Genomic DNA, 21017 nt, shown 5'->3' with positions numbered 1-21017 from the left:
GGCTCTTGGGCCTGCTAACTTCCTAGCCCAATGGTATCTAGTACCTTCATTTAAAGAAAAGACAAAAGATGATTAAACAGTAAATAAACATCTAGGAGCTTCTAGGTCCTTCTACTGAAGTGGAAAGTAGTCATTCATCCAGATGGGTTTGTAGAGGTTGCGCTTGGGCCTGGGGTTAACAGGCCTGCTACCAGTTTCTTCCTCAAACAATATGAAAACGGGATCTCCTATGTTTCTTCCATCTCCCCCTGTTTCTTCCTCCTCCAGAAACGTTAGCAACCACACCAATTATGAGATTGTTATTCATAAGATCTGTATGTGTAAATTAAATCACATAATTTACAAGTAACAACTTGATTACGCCTCAACTTGAAATCAGGTTTTGATCTTGATTATTCCCCACCTATATCAGTTAGTTAATCTCATGGGAGACATAATCATAATGCAATGCTTAATCTAGACATCAATTTTCAAGGCAGAGAAGTGGCTGCAAGAGGAAGAGAGGCGTTGGAGCATGGTGTTAGGGAAGTTGGAAACAATAAGGTTCCAACGCAGTGCAAGGGTCACGTGAGAGATTAGTAAGTATTAATCTCATCCGTTAGATTTTAAGGACTATATATGTTTATCATAATTTGAAGGGTTATATATGTTTGTAGTCCATGTTGAATCTTTGCTTCATGCAAGATTTGAACTCAAGACTTGTTCGTATTTTAAGATATTCCAATCAAATAACTCGTTAGGAAATCAGCTAATATATGTTAAATCTAAATTATTTTCTCAAAAAAAAAATCATTGTTTTTTTTTTCTAAAAAATTATTTGAAATAGGTTGTATGCTGTCATCATGCTCAGTGGCGGAACTAGAAAAAATACCATGAGGGGGCCAAAAAAAGATATGAAACATAAATTAAATTTTTTTTATTTGAAATGGACTCATATAGACATATATACACAAAAATTAGTGACTAAACTAAATTATATACTCATTCAAAATTTATTATAAGTTATATTAATAATGTTGGAAATTGGCTTTTTTCATTTTTTACAAATTTTTCTATTGAAAAAAAATATTCTTTCAGTTATTAGTTTTTTTGAGAAATTTATATATTAATTTTATGCTCTACGACTATTAGCTTTTCTTTGTACCAAAAAAAAAAGACTATTAGCTTTCCTTTGTACCAATAAAATAATGTACATGAATGACTAAACAAGTTTACATACCTAGAAAAAACACAAGCAAGTTTGTCAAAATGAAATATAATGAAAAAATGGCTTGGGGAGGAATTGAAGACGCAACCTGGCAGTCATATGGCATAAGCAACAACCACTGGGACAACATACATCATATGACCAACTATGCATAGGTACATATATATACAATTTCAGACGTGGCCTTTGGGGGGGCTGCAGCCCTCCCCTGTCTCAACGTGGCTCCACCACTGATCGTGCTTACATGGTTTAAATTGTGCTGAATCATTGACTCATATTACCAATCTTAATCAACTAAAGGTTGTTCACGTAGACTTTTTGCACAATTTTTAGTCATTGCAAAAAAATTTCATCAACTTTGGACTCTTTTCTTTTCATTTTTCATCTTGCCCAACCTCTAACTCTAATGCTACCTTCTACGCCCGACGGCTATGGCTCCACCACCTTTTGGCAGCTTCTTTAACCTCCACCTCATCATCTTTCCTTTCAGTTCCCCACCTCTACCTAGACCCTGAATCCCCAAACCTCCCATCCACCTATTTCCTCCACTTTCCCAAACCTCTCAAATCAAACCCATTTAGTGAGTTATACTTTTGTGTCATGATTATACTTCTCTCATTTTCGAGAAGCCAAAAGATGGGGTAACTATATTTCCCAGTTCTCTTTCCTAACAATTAAACCTAGAAACCACTTAGAGATTGCTGGAAAGAATAGGACATTGTCCCTAGGAGAGAAAACAGAGATTGCAAGCGAGTGAGAGGTTGACAAAGAGAGAGCACATGAGATATAGAAGAGGAAGATTTGAGATGTAAGTAAATAACACAAGAAAAGGGGGGCTTGAACTGTTTTCTTTTAAAAATCAGTTTTTCGAAAAGAATATATGTTTTTGAAAGCTTTTCGTAAACTTTTAGTGCAGCGGAAATATAAGCAGAGTTATCAGACGATCAACACACACATATTTATACTGGTTCACCCCTGAACGATGGGCTACGTCCAGTACTTAGCCACCATCAAGATTTTCACTAGCAAGTATTAAGGACTTCTCCAATACAAGTATTCTCCAGTGTAACACCCCGATTTCCACGTGTCACTTTAGTAACTCAAAATCAAAATAAAGCGGAAAAGAAGATATTTTTTTTTTCCGTTTTATTTTAAATAAAACGACTTTTCGAAATAAAGACTCAATCCAATGCGATGAAAAGAAACTAATATACAACTATATATATACAGCTCCGGCTGTAACATAAAAGTCAACATCACGAGTGACCTCCAGTGACGGAAAAGTAGTCTGAAAGTGATGTCCGCAGGCCAATAGGTACAAACCATAATCTGTGACAAAGTGTGATAGTACAGTCCTCCAAAAGAAAGTAAGTCAGCCTCAAGTGACCTCAACAAGACCTCCTAAGTCCAACCAACTCCATATGATCCTCATGAAAGAGAATCACACAAAAAACTATAAGTCGGGAACTACCATGTCCCAAAAGAAAAGACCATCAGAGCCACGACATACTCTTACTCTAATTACCCAAGAGAGCGCGTCTCAATACTCCTCCTCCTCCTCCTCAGCATAATCCTCGTTAGAGTCAGAGTCAGAACCAAAGTCCAGAATAATCAGCTCACTATCCACATCAATAATCTCTCTCCTTTCATACCGAGACACCAACCTAGACGCCCGTGTCTCTGCATCCACCACTCTGACGGTCACACCCTCCTCTGACACGCGTACCAAAGGTACCACGCTATAACCACGGGAGGAAGCATATGTCCTAGAGCGAATGACGGTAGTAGGGTCAGAATCATCCTCAGACTCAGCAGGCCTAAAGAAAGAAGCGGCATCGGAACGGTCAGCGGCGGCGGGAGAGCTCGAACTAGACGATGCTCCACCGGCCGGCTCCTCCTCAGAGGGATCCTCGTCATCAAAGGACGGTGGTGGTGGCGGCACTCCAGTACCGGGACCACAGTGAACAGTGGGTGGCAAGTTGAAGCTCACCGAGTAACGTCGCAACAAACCCTTGGTCAATCTCCCAAACTCATCAATCCGATCCTCCATGATCCCCCCCCATGTATATAGCTCGGTGACTGGCGGGATCGGTCACCCACGCAGTTGGGGAATCATCTAACATCTCATATCGGGTTCCCCCCGAAGGGTGAACCAGCTCGGACCAATCGACCATCGACATCTGACAGTAGGCGTACAACCGCCCAAACACAAGTAGACAAACAAGGCAAGCGCGAGGGTCAACTCACGAAATAGATAAATAGTACACATAGTGCACGCAACGAGTAAAGTATACAAGGATAGATACTTAGGTTCGATAGGCTTATAATATCATATGAGTATCATAACTTCAAATGAAATAGCAATAGACAATAAATGACAACTCAATCAGCTATCAAGAAACATAACGATATTCAACGATATCAAGTCAATAAGTTAGAAATGTATGATGAAATGTATGTCATGCTGCAAGAAATGCTCCGGAAAAAGGATGGGCACCAACGAGTCAGTCCTAACACTGGCCTAGTGTTTAACCATTTCCGTTCGAGCGTCTCTTACACCAAACAAATGTAGTCAGATCGGTCGTAACCCACAGGTCTTCCATTTTCGTCTGCTACTAAGAACCACACGCAGTGTTCTTATGTGAAAACCCGGGTCTTATGACCATTTTGGGATTCACCGAGGTCCGATATCCCACCGTGTATGAACCTGAAAATGTATGAATGATGCAATATGATTAGCCAATAAACGTACGACCAACCCCCGTCACGTCGTCACGTGTTCCGTACTCGGAAACTTATAGTTTTCTCGGCTTATATTTTAGATAGCCAAACAACAAACTTGCTCGTTGAGCATAGTGTCAACGCACACAGGGTTTCCCCTAAACTTGGACTCGGCGACACTTCTCATTTTCCAAAACTTAACTCCAAGTCCTAAGCTTTCTTCTGAGATCATTATCATTAATTAAAGTGTTCGGATGTTGTTTAGTGTATTATGAATTTTCTTTGTGAAATAATTTACATTTCTTTTTGTCTCTAATTCTAAAAGTTTAAAAGATCCGATCAACCTAAATGATTCCCTGAGAAGGTCTCGATCCATTAAAACAATGAGGGCCCGAACCTCGGTTCGTCCCATCAAACATTCTCTCAAAATCTCGTCGCTAGTATGGCATAACTCTCCTGTTTCCCCACACTCAGACATACAACATATATATGTATAATTGCACAACAAAGTTAGCACAATCCAACAAATCATGACACATATATCAACACATCCTAAGATTAACCATTTAGCACATAACATGTGAATCAATCAACATCAATCAAAGCAATAAGCAAGTAATATCACATATATCGGCCGAAGCTCTAGAAATCAAAGACACACGTTTCAATCAGTTCACTCGACCAAAGCCTCCAAAAATCATTTTCCAGTTCAACTTAACATGTGAATCAATCAACATCAATCAAAGAAATAAGCAAGTAATATCACATATATCGGCCGAAGCCCCAGAAATCGGAGACACACGTCTCAATCAGTTCACTCGGCCGAAGCCTCCATAAATCATTTTCCAGTTCAACTTAATCAAGTAAAGCATAAACAATAAATCAAGTCGAATTGATCGACGCCTAAGACATTAGCTAGCAAGGTCAGTTGCCCTCACCTCGAGGTTTTCCAGCATCACACAGCAAGAGTTCCCCACTCGCTTCACTCACAACTTCAAAGAGTTCCTCAGACGAACCTTTGAGCAAAACATAACAGAATTCAATCAATTCAAGTCAGAACTAATCAAACGATAATTACTAACGTTATACAAAGCATTATAAGCTCCATAGTACGATAACCTAACACGATAAGACAAGTTTTCGCAAAAGAGAAATTTCTCCTCCCCCCTTAGGGTGGCCATGACACATGAAAATGTGTTCCGACACTTTTTCTTCGATCAAACTTGTTTACTAGGTTATCATTAGTCATAACTAGGGTAAATTAGATCTCAAAGAATTATCGGGTCGAAAACTGAAATAGGGACAGTTTGGTTAAGGTTTTTAGCTCAGAAATTCAAAGTCAAATTTTTTTAAAATAAATTGGATGAGATTGTTGCTAACGACGTTTATGACGACTAATCCTACTGACTCTAAGATCAGTCGAGATTTTTTGATCCAAAAAGCAGAACCACAACTTAAAAATGGGTATTTGGACAGTTTTGAATACTTACAACGATCCGGCGAGAATCGGCGAACATTAACGGAGTATTTGTGACGTATAAATCGTAGGGATGAAGTTTAGAAAGAAGAATCGAGCTATTTGGACAGTTTAACAAAAAGCTCTAAACTTTGAGCATAGAAAGACATAGAGAAAAACGACAGAGTTGACGATCAGAGGTTAGAAGTAGCATACATACCTCGATGCCAACGTATAGCAACTAACAGAGCGACGATCGGGTAAGAAACGGCGAAAATCTTCCCCTCCCTCTTCTCTTCTCAAGCTCGCGGGTTTGGTGTTGATGGTGATGAAAATTTTGAGTTTTCATGCTATTTATAGAAGATGGAAAACGCGGGAAAATGAAAATTTCGCGATTCCGATTTTTCCTGTGCGTTCCTCTGTGAAATACAAGATAGAATCTAACGACAGAATTCCAGAACTCGAAACAGGTTTCTTGAAATTTAGATAATCGATCCAATAACTGTATTAGACGATTTAACCCGAAAAGTTACTTTTTGCAATCGATGTCGGATCAGAAAACTTTCTTCTGAAGAAATGTTAGAAACATCGAAAGAAATCGGTACACACGTGTGGAATCTACGTTTGAAGCTCCGAATAGAAATAGTCTTCATCAACAGTTTATTTTAAGGTTCTTGAGCTACCAGGAACCTAGTTTCGGAAAACTTCCAGGGTTTGTGTCGAAACACTTGTTATGGAAAGGAATAAGAGAAATTCTTATATTCCTCTGAAGATTTTTGAATTTCGTTCCTACAGTGCTTTACGAGCAGAATAGCCATTAACTAACACTTTCGCCCTAAGGCAGAAGTGAATAAGGCTCGTGCTATAACCTATAGCGAATATAGTACTATTCTTAGTCATTTCCTGAACTTTCTCCTTCATGAAGTTATTACAAACATTGAACACTCATTCAGTTTCCTTCACGATACATCGAAACCTAATCGTGAATAGTAATTTATTTAATTAATTCTATAACTCAAATTTTGGGTCTCACATCTAGGACTTCTCCTTCAAGTATTCTACAGGACTTCTCCTACAAGTATTGTCCATAACTTCTCCTACAATCTTTACAAAGATCGTTTGGTTCTACAGAGATTCTCTTCTTACAAGAGTTATGGTAGAGAATTTATAGCACTGGAACTCTAAGTTTTTTGGTTCAGATTTGACTTTGAATCACTCAAGAGTTCTGAATCTATAGAGAAATAAATGAAGAGGTTTGATTCTTTAAGGTTCTAGGTTCTTTCTCTCTTTCAACAGATTTGGTGGTTAAGTATTTGACACTTAAGAAATTTCTGCTTTGAGCTTGAAGGACTTTGAATGCTTAGAAGAATGAAGAAATGAATGCTTTGATGTTCTTGTTCTTTTTTTTCGTTTGACTCTCTGTTCTTCTTTCTTCAGATCTGCCTTAAATACTTGCTTGCAATTGTTGTAGCCGTTGTGAGATAAATTTGGCCGTTGTTCTAGCCGTTGTGTGATAAGATATGGCTATTGATTCAAATGCTTCGGTTGGTAGATGCATTAAATGCATGCATATGTTCAAGTCTATCCTTTAGCTTAAAAGGTGATGTTTGTCAGCTAGTAGGTGACAATAGACTTTGGCTACTTTTCAGACATGAGACAATTGGGAAATATAATGTTGACATGTTGTCCTTTTTCCTTTTCGGTCAGCGAGCTTTAAGGAAAGAGATAGTCTTCACGTGATCTCTTTTGAATCCTTAACAATTGGTTGCATTCTGACTTTGTCTTTGGCGCCTTGAAATTTGTCTTCAACTTTTCTGAATGATGAGTTGACATTGGACGGTTAGGAGTGAATGTGTCTTGACTTGTGTTGTATGTGTGCCAGACGGTCTTTGCGAATTCTGAATCTTTTTCTTTTTTAAATGGTTTGACGTTGAAGTACTTTGTTCAAATTGAATATATTATGAAATTCAAATTAGTTGATAAGCTTAGTTGAAATTAAAGTGCTTCTATATAAAAATTGTTATTGATCAAAATTAGATTTTAAAACGATATGATGCATTTGAACTTAACAAGATTGACGAGGGTGGTCGACATGTTTCGCAGGTGGTTGATGAGCATATTTTTCAATGTTTTTCTAAACATAAATGCTCAATTTTGAGTAAACAACATTTAATTTTAAAATGTATATTGAATTTATTATTTTAATCAAGACATGGAACATTTAGTTGACGTCTAACTCCAATTAATCGCCTTAACATGCATAAGATATGCATGGAATCTTTTTTTTTTTTGAAAATTAGTTCATTCAATTAAGAAGAAACAACCGACATAGAAGTCCTTACATCAGATTGGACTAAACCAATAAGTTCTTGAGGAACCTCCTCAATCCAAGCAACATCACCCAAAGAAAATGAAAGTTTAGCTAAGGCATCAGCAACAGAATTGCCAGTTCGCCGGACAAACACAAAGGAAAATAACATCAAAACTAGAAAGCAATAAACGACAATCCGAAATCAAAGCATGCAAAATAGAGCAGCCACCTCCACGAATCCAAGCATCAAATAACACCATGCAATCCGTCTAAAAAATAACTCGCCGAAAACCAAGATCACGAGCCATTCCAAGCGACCAAGGAGTAGGGGACAAAGTCGAGCCACAAGGAGTGCAAGCAGCCGCGAGCACTTCACCACGAGAATTCCTAGCCACAAAACCAAAGCTAGTGCATGGAATCTAACTAGGTGCAAAGATGGAATGTTACATGACACGACTGTAAAGACTAAGGTATCGTGGTTGTGCTTTGTGACACCTTTGATTCGTTCTTTGTTCATGTGATGAACGTGCTCTTTTATGAATTTATTCAGAATCGTGCCAATATTCACCACAATCGTGCTCTTGTCAAGCACCACAATTGTTCAAACCTCAGCACGACTATGCTCTTGCACTTTTTTTTAGATTTAGATTTTAGCTCTATTTTCATGTTAGAAATGGTTATGAAGAAGTAATTACTAAATAAATTATAATACCTCATTTTTAAATAAAGCCACTTGCAAATTATGTCAAAACTATGTATGGTTTTGTCATGCACCATTTAGGGGAAGGTTGTAAGGTTAACAATTACAAGCAACACGAGTACGTACTAGCGCCTGAATGTAAGGCCTAAATCCATCAGAACACAAGTCTAGTCTTACATTCATCGTCTTTCTCACAAAGTACTTATATGTGTCATCAAAGCTTCCAAGCCTCCTCATCAAATGGATAAACATAAGAACTTGCATGTGTACTTTTATTTTCATGATGTCATCTCATATGAGCCACAATTTCAATCAAAACAAAGATTCTATGTAGCATAGAAATTATTGGGAGATAGAACATCCTCTTTTGAGGAACATCTTTGTATCTTCCCGATCCTTTACTTCCAGGCTTGAACCCCAGTTCTTTGCAGATTTTGCATTGAGTTAGGTTGACATATGCCTTGTAATATATTGTGCACCCAGAGACACAACAATCTATCTTTTGAGCATTCAACCCCAATATATGCACCAACTTCTATCCTGGTAGTAGCTGTTTGACATACACGCTTCAGCAATTGGGGCAAAGTAATCTATACCTTTTTGACGTAAGTGAAAGCTAGACCTGCTTGCTAAAATGATAACAATAATTAATAAATTAGACTCACTAGACCCTTCGTGGATTGGTAGGTTTGCAGTAATAGACATATCATAAAACCTTTGAGCTTTGAGGTTGGATGATTCCTATTGTCGATTGCCTCATCACCAACATGAACATCACAAATTGGCCTTGGGGGGTCATACGTCAAATGATCCATTGCTTCAAACTGATCCTCATTCTCGTACTCCATATCTTGACTATGATCCGAGTAATGCTCCTCAATGTGTGGATGTTCTTCTCCATATGAAGTCCAAATCTTGTACCTAGGTTTAAATCCAACTCCTGTACAAATGATCTTTCATCTCTCCCGATGTCAACAACTTGATGCATTGACAATTGACACATGGACCCCTAATTCCTCCCTCTATAAAAAACGATTGGTGTTGTCTAAAATTGTCAACAAATCGACCAACTATAGTAATTTACTCTAGTTTCACACCTTTCCTTTCTGCATACAACCTATCATACATCGAAGAGCAATACATTTTTCTGCATGTTCACACGATTTATTACAATTGGAAATTGATCATACTTAATCAATGGATCCTTTTCCACAAAAGGTATGACCTTCAAAAATAAACACTTCCCATACTCGAGTAATAGTTCAATTTTAAAACTATCTCAGACTCGATGAAATTAGCGTCAGTGTCAAAACCAATGCTAAATGCTAATAGATATTCTCATTTGTTAAGTGCCTTTCTATCTTATTTCAAAACAATTATCATATTCCCAAGTCATGCTTTACAAAAGCTTGGTCTCTATCTATCTATTTATCAATATCAATCAATCAATATCAATATATATTAGAAAGAAGAACTTCTATCAGACTGATTTAGTGACGTGTCATTCTCACGTTAATTCTTAGTGACGTGTCATTCTCATAAAAAAAATTCCACATGTCATTCTCAGGTTAATTCTTATAAAAAAATACATTTTTAAATTTTAGATTTGATTAGGATTTAGGTCGCTTATTTCTTGATTCTATCTTAATTTATTTTTGATTTATTTTTGGAGTATTAATTAATTTTTATGGTATTTTTATTGAATTTTCGGATTTTTAATTAATTCAGAATTTTATGAGTTTTTATTGTAATTTGCTAGATTTTGATAGTTTTTATCTATATTTATTTAGTACCTTTTTAAATTTTAGATTTGATTAGGATTTAGATTGTTTATTTCATGATTTTATCTTAATTTATCTTATTATTTATTTTTAGAGTATTAATTAATTTTTATTGAATTTTTGGATTTTTAATTAATTCAGGATTTTATGAGTTTTTATTGTGATTTGTTAGATTTTTGTAGTTTTTATCTATCTTTATTTATTATCTTTTAAAATTTTAGATTTGATTAGGATTTAGGTTGTTTATTTCTTGATTTATCTTAATTTATCTTATTATTTATTTAATGTTAATTTCAGGAAATATTTTATTTTATTTTAGAGTTATTTTTAGAGTGTAAATTAATTAGGATTTAGGTTTTTTATTTTTATCTGAAATTAATTAATACTCTAAAAAAAATTCCACGTGTCTTTCTCAAGTTAATTCTCATAAAAAAAATTCACGTGTCATTCCATTTGATAGATTCTCTTATGTTGTCTTATTTTATCTTGAAACCGAATTGTAAAAGATTTGCCCTAATTATCTAAGATTTACCTAGATTACTCCTTACTAAATTTATTTCCAAAACAAATCTTGAAACCGATTTTATTATCTCTTTAAATTAGGAAAAGTCTCAAGCCTAATTTACTACATATTTACAGGAATCCCGTGATTTATCCTTTTATTCTTTCTCATGATCCACAATATAAAAAAAAATGTAATGCTGAGATTATATTCCATTAAAATTTAAAAGATTTTTCATAATTATCTAAGATACTGCATCAGTCATCTCCTCCTCTATATATTAATATATATTATAAAAGAATTAGATAACTTATCTTTTGTTGACACGTGTTTCATAATTCCAAAACAGATCTTAAAACCGAATTTTAAAAGATTTTCTCTAATTATATAAGATTTAAACAAACACGAATAATCACATTCATGATGAATTGATATATCAAATACAATAGACATATTCCCCGTGCAACACGCGGGTAAAAAAAACGTGGTCCTTATCTATTTATAATATAGGAATTGATAAACGCGCAATCTAACACCGCCACAACACCGCCACCTCATTGTTTAGACCTCTAGCAATAGTGTCACATCATCAATTTTAATCAATTTTAATGATGTGTCACGTTGTAATCTTTTAAAGGATTGAACAGAGCTAGAAATCAACCCAGCCATAGATCCACTGCAATAGAGGCACGCATCGAGAACCTCCGTCTCCTTGCGTCGCATCCTCCATCCTCAGAGTCAAGGATCAGCAATTGACGGACGCCTCCGCCTCCCTGTGTCCTTGCAGCAACGGCGGAGCCACACCCACCAATTACAAGACACTCAACGGCTTTAGAAGGTGATCGATAACTTCCAGAAGCAGTATGATGAAATCTGCTTTGAAGCGTGTTCGACCATCCCCTTGCGTGCTTTGCAATGTTGTACCAGACACCACAAAACCTGTGACATTGTGGCCGTGGCATGCTAGGAAAAGGGGTTTTTCTTGATTCTCTTACTCACAGTGGCGGAGCCAGGATTTTCGGGGAGCCTGGGCAAAATTAAACCTAAGCCTAACTAACTGCACCTGATGTCTGACCTAGAATTTTAAATTGCAATTGCGGGCAATGCGGTGTTGCGGGGTGAATAGCTTGTTGCAGTGACAAATATGTCGCATTCTTAATTAAACACCCAACTTGAAACAGTGTGTGTTTGGATCAGCGTGGTTGAACTAATAGTAGTTAAATAATATATTTTAAATAAATATTAAGTAATATATTAAAACAAATTACTCTTTTTGACTACTGTAATATATGTTTTAGATTTCTAAAGTTTGATTAAATTTTACGGACTCAATTTTGATATTGTTTTTTGGTCAACAGAAAACTATATCTATATAATTTTTTTCCAAATCTATATACAGTAGTATACTCTTTTTTGGGTCAAATACAGTAGCAGTGTTGTCAAATCACGATCGCGGAAAATCACGGCGAGGCCAAAATCCGCTATTGCGTTTAGCGGATAGCGTCGCGGGCAAATAGCGGTAACCACATAGCGGTTAAAATAAGTAAAATATTATAAAAAAAAACAGCAGCTTATCAGACATCTATTGCAATACTAGAGCAGAAACATTTGAAATGAACAAATAAAAACTGCATAAAAAACAACAGCTTATCACATAACAATAAAAACTGCATAAAATCATCATTTTTAACAACCAAATTTTAATTATTAAAGGGTGCCACCAGAAAACTATATATACTCTTTTTTGGGTCAAATACAGTAGTAGTGTTGTCAAATCGCGATTGCGGAAAATCGCGGCGAGGCCAAAATCCGCTATTGCGTTTAGCGGATAGCGTCGCGGGCAAATAGCGGTAACCACATAGCGGTTAAAATAAGTAAAATATTATAAATAAAAAACAGCAGCTTATCAGACATCTATTGCAATACTAGAGTAGAAACATTTGAAATGAACAAATAAAAACTGCATAGAAAACAACAGCTTATCACATAACAATAAGAACTGCATAAAATCATCATTTTTAACAACCAAATTTTTATTATTAAAGGGTGCCACCAGAAAACTATATCTATATAATTTTTTTCCAAATCTATATACAGTAGTATACTCTTTTTTGGGTCAAATACAGTAACAGTAGTATACTTTAAAAAATAATATAACGCTGATGTAATGTTAGTTTACACATATAGATAAGCTCTTTAGCCCAGCCCAATATATACCTAAAACCTAAAAAAAAGAGAGAGAAGGATACACAGTACACACCATCTCTTGCAGCCGCCGCATTACTCAAAAATGAGAGAAATAGATTCAAGATGCTACAGATTGATTTTTTCTTCCAAACTCTTCTACCCTCCATCTCCTTCTCCATTTTGTGCGACACATTATCTCTTCTCCCCCTTCAACACGATCACAGTGTGTTATACAGAGGCTGAACAGTAGCAGAGTAGCTCACGGTAGAGTTTTTGCCTAGGCTGCCCTTATTTTTTTTTCCCAAAAAGGACCCCAGTCCAAATCAAATTTTTTTTTTTGCCATGGAGCTCGGGCAAGCGCCCAGGCAAGCCAGGCGGTGGATCCGCCCCTGCTTACTCAGCCAATGGTTTCAAACTGCAATGCCAAATTTGCAACAAATACATGCACTTATTAAGCAAAATGTGAGGCATATTGATTACCTGTAAATATGTTATGTATTTGGGTGGAGAGGCCTGAAGATTTGTCTGCTTTTCTTATGATTGATTGACAGATAATGTTGAGATTCAGGATTTGAAGGATTGTCTTATGATTGAGCAAGAAGAAAAAAATGGGTTAAACAGAAAAGTGCAAATTTTAGAAAAGGAATGTAAGTGGGCGATTGATTTGCCAGATCCCCTTTAATTGAATCACCCAATCCTTCCCGCAACCAAACTTATTATACTTAATTTATTGCAATTCTTTCTTTATAGAAGACCAGCTTATTGTTTTATTTGGGCATTTTCATATTCTATAACCTGAAAATAAGTTGTTGTTTTTCTGCTTCCTGCAGTGCTGCCACAATATATGACTCACTAACATTGTTCCTCCTCACCAAAGAAGACATATTGAAGCCAGTAGCTATTGTGCTCACTAGACCAGCTATGGACGGTAATTAAGCCATTGTGGGAGCAATTCTTTACTCAAAGTAAAGCCTACTCCTCATTCCACCAATCTTTGTCTTCATAGGCTTACCAAATCTCATATTCTTTCCTACTACTTTGGTCATCATGAACTTATTATAAGCCATTGGTAAGTACAATCATAAAATTCTCTTTTGCCATGCATTTAGGATCTGATTAATTATTCTATCATTCAGTTGGTATGAGAAGTTTAGTGAATCTTAATGAGTGGTACTAACTTTTTACATTTGAATCGACAATTTTTGCAAGTTAAGGAGTAAGGACTCATTGTGCTGTAGAACCCTTTGTATTTGCAATAGTTAAATTAGCAATATGGATCCTGTTTACTTCCTTTCTTGCTGCTCTTACCAATGTCAAACACTTTCTCATTTTCAGTCAAATTAAGTAATGTTAAGTGAGGAAATGAGACAATTGCTGAAGTAACTTGAGAGAAAGCTATATGCAACCAGAATATGACATATAAAGGTTTCCGACTGTGACAGGGACAATAGTCTCAGTTTAAAGGGGCTTATTCATAGGTTAGATATTTTATTTTCCTGTTCAGTGTTTATCACTTTATTTTCACAAATACATCATATGGAAAACATATGCTGATTTCAGCTGAAATGAGAGAGGTAATTTCTTCTTTTTTTACTGTAAGTACCAGTGTATATCATTTTGGTTTTCCTTCCTGAGAAAGCAAGTTTATTCTCATAGAATCTTAACATCATTTTTATATACTAATGTCATAAAGTTCACTGCATTATATTCATAATCAGGAGGCATGTGTTTTCTAATAGTTATAAGTAAGCAAGTTTTTATAACATCTTTTGAAAGCATATATATTGGAATTTGGGCTCGAAAATTAATAGATTCATCTATGCTACTGAATGATAAATTGTCCATGTGTAAGAATAAGGAAAAGAAAGACTTGGGCACTATGCATATTTTCATTGCTCATTGGTATTTTTAGAATAACAAAAAGTATCATTTTAAGCTTATAAAATAATTTTAACCACCGTGCATTGCGCGGGTCTTAGTCTAGTAATAATATAGTAATTCTGAAGCGCGCGCTATAATGCTATCAAATCATTCTTTAGACTACTATTAACACTTGCCAGATCAGATTTAGAACTTACGTGTCTCTTTCTCCTCCACCTTAGCTACAATCCTCTCCGGAATCCCTCTCTTGTAACGCTTTCCCATTCTATATACTTTTATCTTTCTTTCTTAACAGTTCTTTTTACTCCTCTGTAACGCTTTCTTTCTCTGCATTTTACCCTCTTCAACTTCAACAATGCAAACTTTAATTTTCCCCCTCCCGTCATGCAATATCCGTGAATGGATGAAGGATGTGACACAACCCCTTCTTCCTCCGTCTGCGACGATGGCAGCGACAAAGCCCCTTCTTCCTACGCCCGCAACATCCTTCACCAAACACAATCATTAGCCGTGGTTTCCACCCCTCATCACGTTTTGGACTCGCGAACTAAGAATGAAGGTTACTCAGCTCCTTATTCGTCCTTCCAGTACACCATTTTTGATTCTTTGTTAAGGTAGATGATTGACATAGGCAATTATGGAGGCTCACAAAAGAAAATCCCCAAAGCTGTTTTTTCAAGTATGTCACTTTCCGATCATTCCTTTTAAACCTGTGAGTACCCATCTTAGAATATCACTTCCTTTCACAACCCTTCACCCATACTACTTCTAAAGTCCATTTTTATTGTTCTTTTCAGCATTTAACCATCACTTTATTATTAGCAGAGACAAGCATATTTTACCAGTGTTTGATACTATGTTGTTTTATTATGAATCTGCTGTAGCAGAGGAACAAGCATTGAATGGCATAGTGATGATATCAAACCCTACCACAAGCAATGTCACATTTCTGTGAGTGCTATTCAACCCTTTTTAAGTTAATCTCAGGTTTTCCCATTCACATATTCTCCGACAACATTCATATCACTTGAAAAGGAACCCATGGCGCAATAGTTCTGTATGATTAAATCATTTTTCTTCATGAGACATATCCTAATTTTTATGTTGTACAAATAATTTGGATCACTTTCCTTGGACTTGTATTTTGCATGTTTTGAAGTGATTATTAATATGGACAATTTGCTGCAAATTTCCTCATGTTATGCCAAGTGAAAACTGACATGTTTTATGAAATGGTTGTTAAGATGTTGGCTTTTTAGCTAATGACTTGGTAGGGCATCTTTTTGTCCCGCCTATATTTTTGTGGCCTTGACAACTATTATAAGTGGTTCTGTATCAATTGTGATAAAATAGGCCAGCTTATGGGCCTGGATTTGGGGCTGCTAATGGACTGAGCAGTTAAGGGATTGAGTTGTATTAGCTGTTAGTTTGTGAGTTTGTAACAGCTGATTAGTTGGTTAATATTTAGAGAGCCAGCTGTCAATTTGTTAGGAAGTTACAATAGCTGGTAGTTAGTAGCAGTTCAGTGACCTTCCTCTAAGTAGGGAGCATAGTTAGAAGTTAGGGTCATTTTGGAAATAGAATCAGTTTGATGGGAGTGACCTATTCTCTCGAATGCTGAGGAATTGGTACCAGTTACAGTGTTCTTCAATAAGAGAAGTATATTTTCTGTTCTGTTCATCTTTAACCTTCTTTTTGGTCCAGTTTCTATCAATTTGATTTGCTAATATCAACTAAGATGAATGAAAAGGGGCTTAAAGTTAATGCCCGCTTGGCTTTTTATTGGTATTTGAAGTTATATTATAGCCTTCAAACGGTTTGAGTGACAACAAAGACCAATGTTGCACATGAACATGTTAGGTGTTGAGAATTGAGATTTTTCAGAGTCGTTCACAAATATAACGTTTGTGGTTATCTTTCCTTTAAGCATACTCACCTGTTTCTCTTTCCTTTAAGCATACTCTCCTGTTTCTCTTTATCATTACTGATGACTGGTAGCATAATTGTCTTCTATGTTTATCTTACCTATGTGCCTATGGATCAACAATTAAAACTACAAAAAGCTAAGTTGAGCCAATGTCCATTTTAGTCAATAAATACACATTGAAACACAGAAAAAGTATCATCACTTTCATCATGATTCTGAATTCCTTGAGCCTGAGGGTATGTATCTCAACCAATTCAAAATAACTGAGTGGATTTTGAAAATACATTCAAGCTATGATGCACGGGTACTCCAAAAATCGCATTGTACCCGTATCGGTACGTACCCGGTACGGGTACGCCATGGGTACGCCGTGGGTACGTACCAGGTACGTACCCAAGTCCACCCAAAAAAAAAAATTTGGGGTACGTTTTTTGGTACGCCACGTGTACGTTTGGGTACGCCCGTGGGTACTCCGAATACTTTTTTTACAAAAAATTATTTTTTTTCAAAACTACCTCGTTTTTGTTCACTGATGATGGAGAAGGGAATGATGACATCATTACTGTTTGAGAGAGCTTTGATTTTGTACTGTTGGTTGTTGAACAATCTATCGTTTAATTGTTTTGTTGTGTTGAACAATCGTATTGTCTCTTTTGCGCTATTTTAATTTGTGTTACTGTCTATGTTGAACAATCTTATGTTATGTCTCTTCAATGTTACTCAATCTTATGTTATGTTTCTTCAATCTTAAGAATATCTATGACGGTATGTGTTTGAAGATATATGTTTAGGTACGTATTACATATTTTTTTGATGATTTTCATTAGGTTGTGATAGTTTTTATGTTGGTCTTTCATATAAGTATTGACCATTAGGAGATTTGATATTTTTAATTAATAATATTGTGGTAGAAAACATTTTATTTCTATTTATATATTTATTTATTTATACACATATATATATATATATAACTGGCGTACCCGTACCTTGGTTTTTCATAAAATGCCGTACCCCGTACCCGGTACCGGTACCGTACCCGTATCCATGCAACATAGCATTCAAGCAATGTTTTCAAATATGGGCACCGGCAAAAGTGATTTAATTTCTCAAGTATGTATTACTACAAACATCAATTAACTATATAATTAGTGGCAGCGAATTAAGTAATTGATACGTAGGTTCATAATCAGAAGCTCATTTCCCTTCCAAATATGGTAACTTTTTATAAATTTTAATGTCTGAATATTATATTCCATTAAAATATTTATACTATAATAGGCCACTTCTATTCTAAAAAATTCACAAATCATTACTTATGCCGCGCAACGCTCGGGTTTGTAGTCTAGTTTATATAAATTTAAGAACAAACTTCGTTAAGTTAAAAAGCTCTCCTTGAAATTTTGTCTGTTATATGTTTTTTTCTTTTCTTTTGAACTATCTCTGATTAAAACATATAATCAATTAGGTAACAAAATATCAGTACCCACAAAAAGAAAGACATGAAATAGGAAGTGCCTTAAATTTATGTCATGAATACATCCACTTGTTCAATAGCTAGCTTCTCTAATGAGGTAGACATTTTTTTTCATGTTAAGGAAATTTGAAAAATAAACATAGAAATTGAAATCTGAATAGAACTACATGGTCATATTTTTGGAGTTGATATCATTATTAAGAATTGTCACATTCTTTTCTTCAATGTCCTTCGTTTCAAATAATCCCCCTTTTTCCAAGTCCAATTTCTCCATGTTCTCTTTGTGCAGCTCCACCTTGTTGTTAATTGGTTCTTTCATTTCTCTCCTTTTCCAGTATTTGCAGTGGAGAACCAGCTGCAGGATGCTCAAGGGAGTTCCAACTAAACTTGGTCCCTGTCATATGATTGGTGGAACAAAACATCAGTGCATGTCTACAACATTTTCCTAGTAAGATTTTTGTTGAAATTAATTTATAGATAAATAGATACTAATATTAATTATACGAACCGCAACGAATATATCCTGAATGAGAAGTCCATATGTGAGCCACAACACACTAGCTAAGAATGAACACAAAGATAAAGGGAGTGGCATGAATTCCACGCTCTTGGTTTGTATCACTTTTTTCTGCAATAATCAAAAGAATTGAAAGTTATGTAATGGAAGGCTATAATTTATTCTTGTAAAGTGGAAACAAATTGCTGAGCTATCAATTAGAATTTTTACACAAATTTAATAATTAGCAATTTCATTATGGTAAAAACTTTTTACTGTACTTTTTGCGAAAAAAAAAAGTTTTTACAATTATGATTATCAATTAAGATAGTCATGAGATATCAATTACTAATTACTACTACACGCTTTTAAGTTTTAACTTAGGACTTGATAATTATAAAATGATTATTTCTCTAAACCCATTTAAAATGGAGGAGAATATTCATACTTATTTTTTCTAAATATTTCATCTTATCTTATGTAATAAAATTTTGTAATTTATAAATTTGTGGACTTAAAATTTCAATTAAGAGACCGAAAAATGCTAAAATATTCACCATTTTTTACACATATCAAATCACATCTCACCATATTTTTTAAAATGTAAATGTATAATAATGTACAAAGTGGATTTAGTCGCTAGCACACCTCTTGCTGATTTACCGTATTAAACTATGAATTTTAATATATTCACACTTCATTTTTTATCTACTATTTTCATTCATTTTTGTTTCTATCTTTATCCTCCTTTCTTATCATATCACCTATAATATCTCATACTTCATCTCTTCCCAGCTCAATGGTAGGTAAGGAAACATTAATCATTAAACTCCTCTGTTCCCCTGTTTTGGTTTTGCTTTGTCTGTCTGTGTTTCCTTTTATGTTAACAAAAAATCAGAGTGGGAGATAAAAAAGACTCACCATTGCAACCAAAGGGGATGCATACATTGCTACTGCAACCCCCAAGCCCACACTACCAACTAGTAGCTTCCGGTGACGATGATCAGGGAAGTTAAAAGCCGATACCAAAGCAATGGCGCAGAACACTAGAATGACTGGTATTGCTGTAGTTGCTACCTTCACCTGTTGAAAGTAAAAACTTATCACTTTCAGCAACCATATAACTTATATTAACATTAATTTTATTAAACCACATAATTGTTAATATTTATTTGGTTTTGAATTTTTTGTCTCAAAATTAAACAACTAGTAAAATTTGTAAGACCCTCTAATTTGTCTTTGTGCATGAAGAGAAGAACTTGCCTTTTGTTTTGCTGAAGAATACCAGAAATAAATGAGGACATAGGATAGTTCAAAAACAATCCCAACTCCATTAACTGTAACCAGAGGGAAATTTTCCCACTTGTTGCTTACAACAGGCAATCCATACCAAGTGAAAAGGAGACAGTTCAATAGTCCTATGATGTATGGAATGCATGAAAATTCCTCTGTGCTTTTTTTCCTAATCACTCTCTTGAAGGTAACCCTGCACAATTAAAATTTAATCATTAAGTCATGTCAAAGGTTAATACTTCATAGGGAGAAGATGAAAGGAACTATGGGCATATTTAGATAATGAGTGAAAAATCACAGCAACAATCCAAAATCATGATGGACAGAAACCAATTTTGTTAGCTTTTGCGACTGTCCATCATGGTTTTGGTCTTATCACAATTTATCCACATATGCATTGTATGGAGTTCTAGAATAGTGGGTTGTGTAACATACGTTGGTGCAGCATAGAGGGACACTGAGGCAACATTCCCTGTAATAAACATGGGTCAATTTTTTATTGAAGACATTAATACTAAAGAATGCTAAGAAATTGTGGCATGAAAAGAAAAAGTACCAATAACAGCAACGACCATACGAAAGTGTTCTGCCATGTTTAGATGTTTACTCTCTCTAATGAAATGGGATGAATATTGTGTACCACTTGAGTATGACACTTGAGAGGATGCTCTATTTATAACACTTGAAGAGCACTGTTGAAGACTTGAAGCCTAGGAGTAGGCTCAAAATAGAGGTAAAGAAAGAATAAGAAAAAAGAATATGCAAAATTGAAAAACAAATTAAGAGAGAGAGTGAGTGAATGAGTGATGTCTGCTTTTTTATTATACTTGAGAAACTTTTCTCTCAAGTTGCTCTACAGTACACTCAGGCTGATATGTAATTCCATTTATTTTACAGTTTTAGAAGGTAACATATTGTACAAGCAAGACATATGCTAGTCTGCTACTAACTTTCATAAGAGTGGTAAATAGCACTAGATTTGCATCATCTCTTTTTGACATATTTCCTGCGTGTCACTTGAAATTTTTTGTCATTTAGAATATGTTGGCTATATTCCTTCTTTAATTTGTTTTTTTGGGTA

General features: G+C 35.3%; 1 protein-coding gene across 1 annotated transcript; it reads right to left on the bottom strand.

Moving 5' to 3' along the window:
* Positions 1–18169: 18169 nt before the first annotated feature.
* On the bottom strand, positions 18170–20642 carry LOC130734437 (bidirectional sugar transporter SWEET3-like). Its single transcript, XM_057586868.1, has 6 exons — positions 20493–20642; positions 20372–20408; positions 19907–20129; positions 19565–19726; positions 18656–18775; positions 18170–18541 (listed from the first exon to the last, which is right to left on the bottom strand). The coding sequence occupies exons 1-6, from the start codon at positions 20527–20529 to the stop codon at positions 18311–18313; spliced, it is 810 nt and encodes a 269-aa protein (XP_057442851.1). The 5' UTR covers positions 20530–20642; the 3' UTR covers positions 18170–18310.
* Between the last annotated feature and the right edge of the window lie 375 nt (positions 20643–21017).

This window comes from Lotus japonicus, chromosome 1 (genome assembly GCF_012489685.1).
Source record: "Lotus japonicus ecotype B-129 chromosome 1, LjGifu_v1.2".
Lineage (NCBI taxonomy): Eukaryota > Viridiplantae > Streptophyta > Magnoliopsida > Fabales > Fabaceae > Lotus > Lotus japonicus.
This window is presented reverse-complemented; position numbering and strand designations above follow the sequence as displayed.

Coding starts and splice junctions, on each gene's coding strand:
- LOC130734437 (XM_057586868.1), bottom strand. CDS start 20,529: ATGGCAGAACACTTTCGTATGGTCGTTGCTGTTATTG. Junction 20,409..20,492: donor TATGGTCGTTGCTGTTATTG/GTACTTTTTCTT, acceptor TGTTTATTACAG/GGAATGTTGCCTCAGTGTCC. Junction 20,130..20,371: donor TCCCTCTATGCTGCACCAAC/GTATGTTACACA, acceptor TTAATTGTGCAG/GGTTACCTTCAAGAGAGTGA.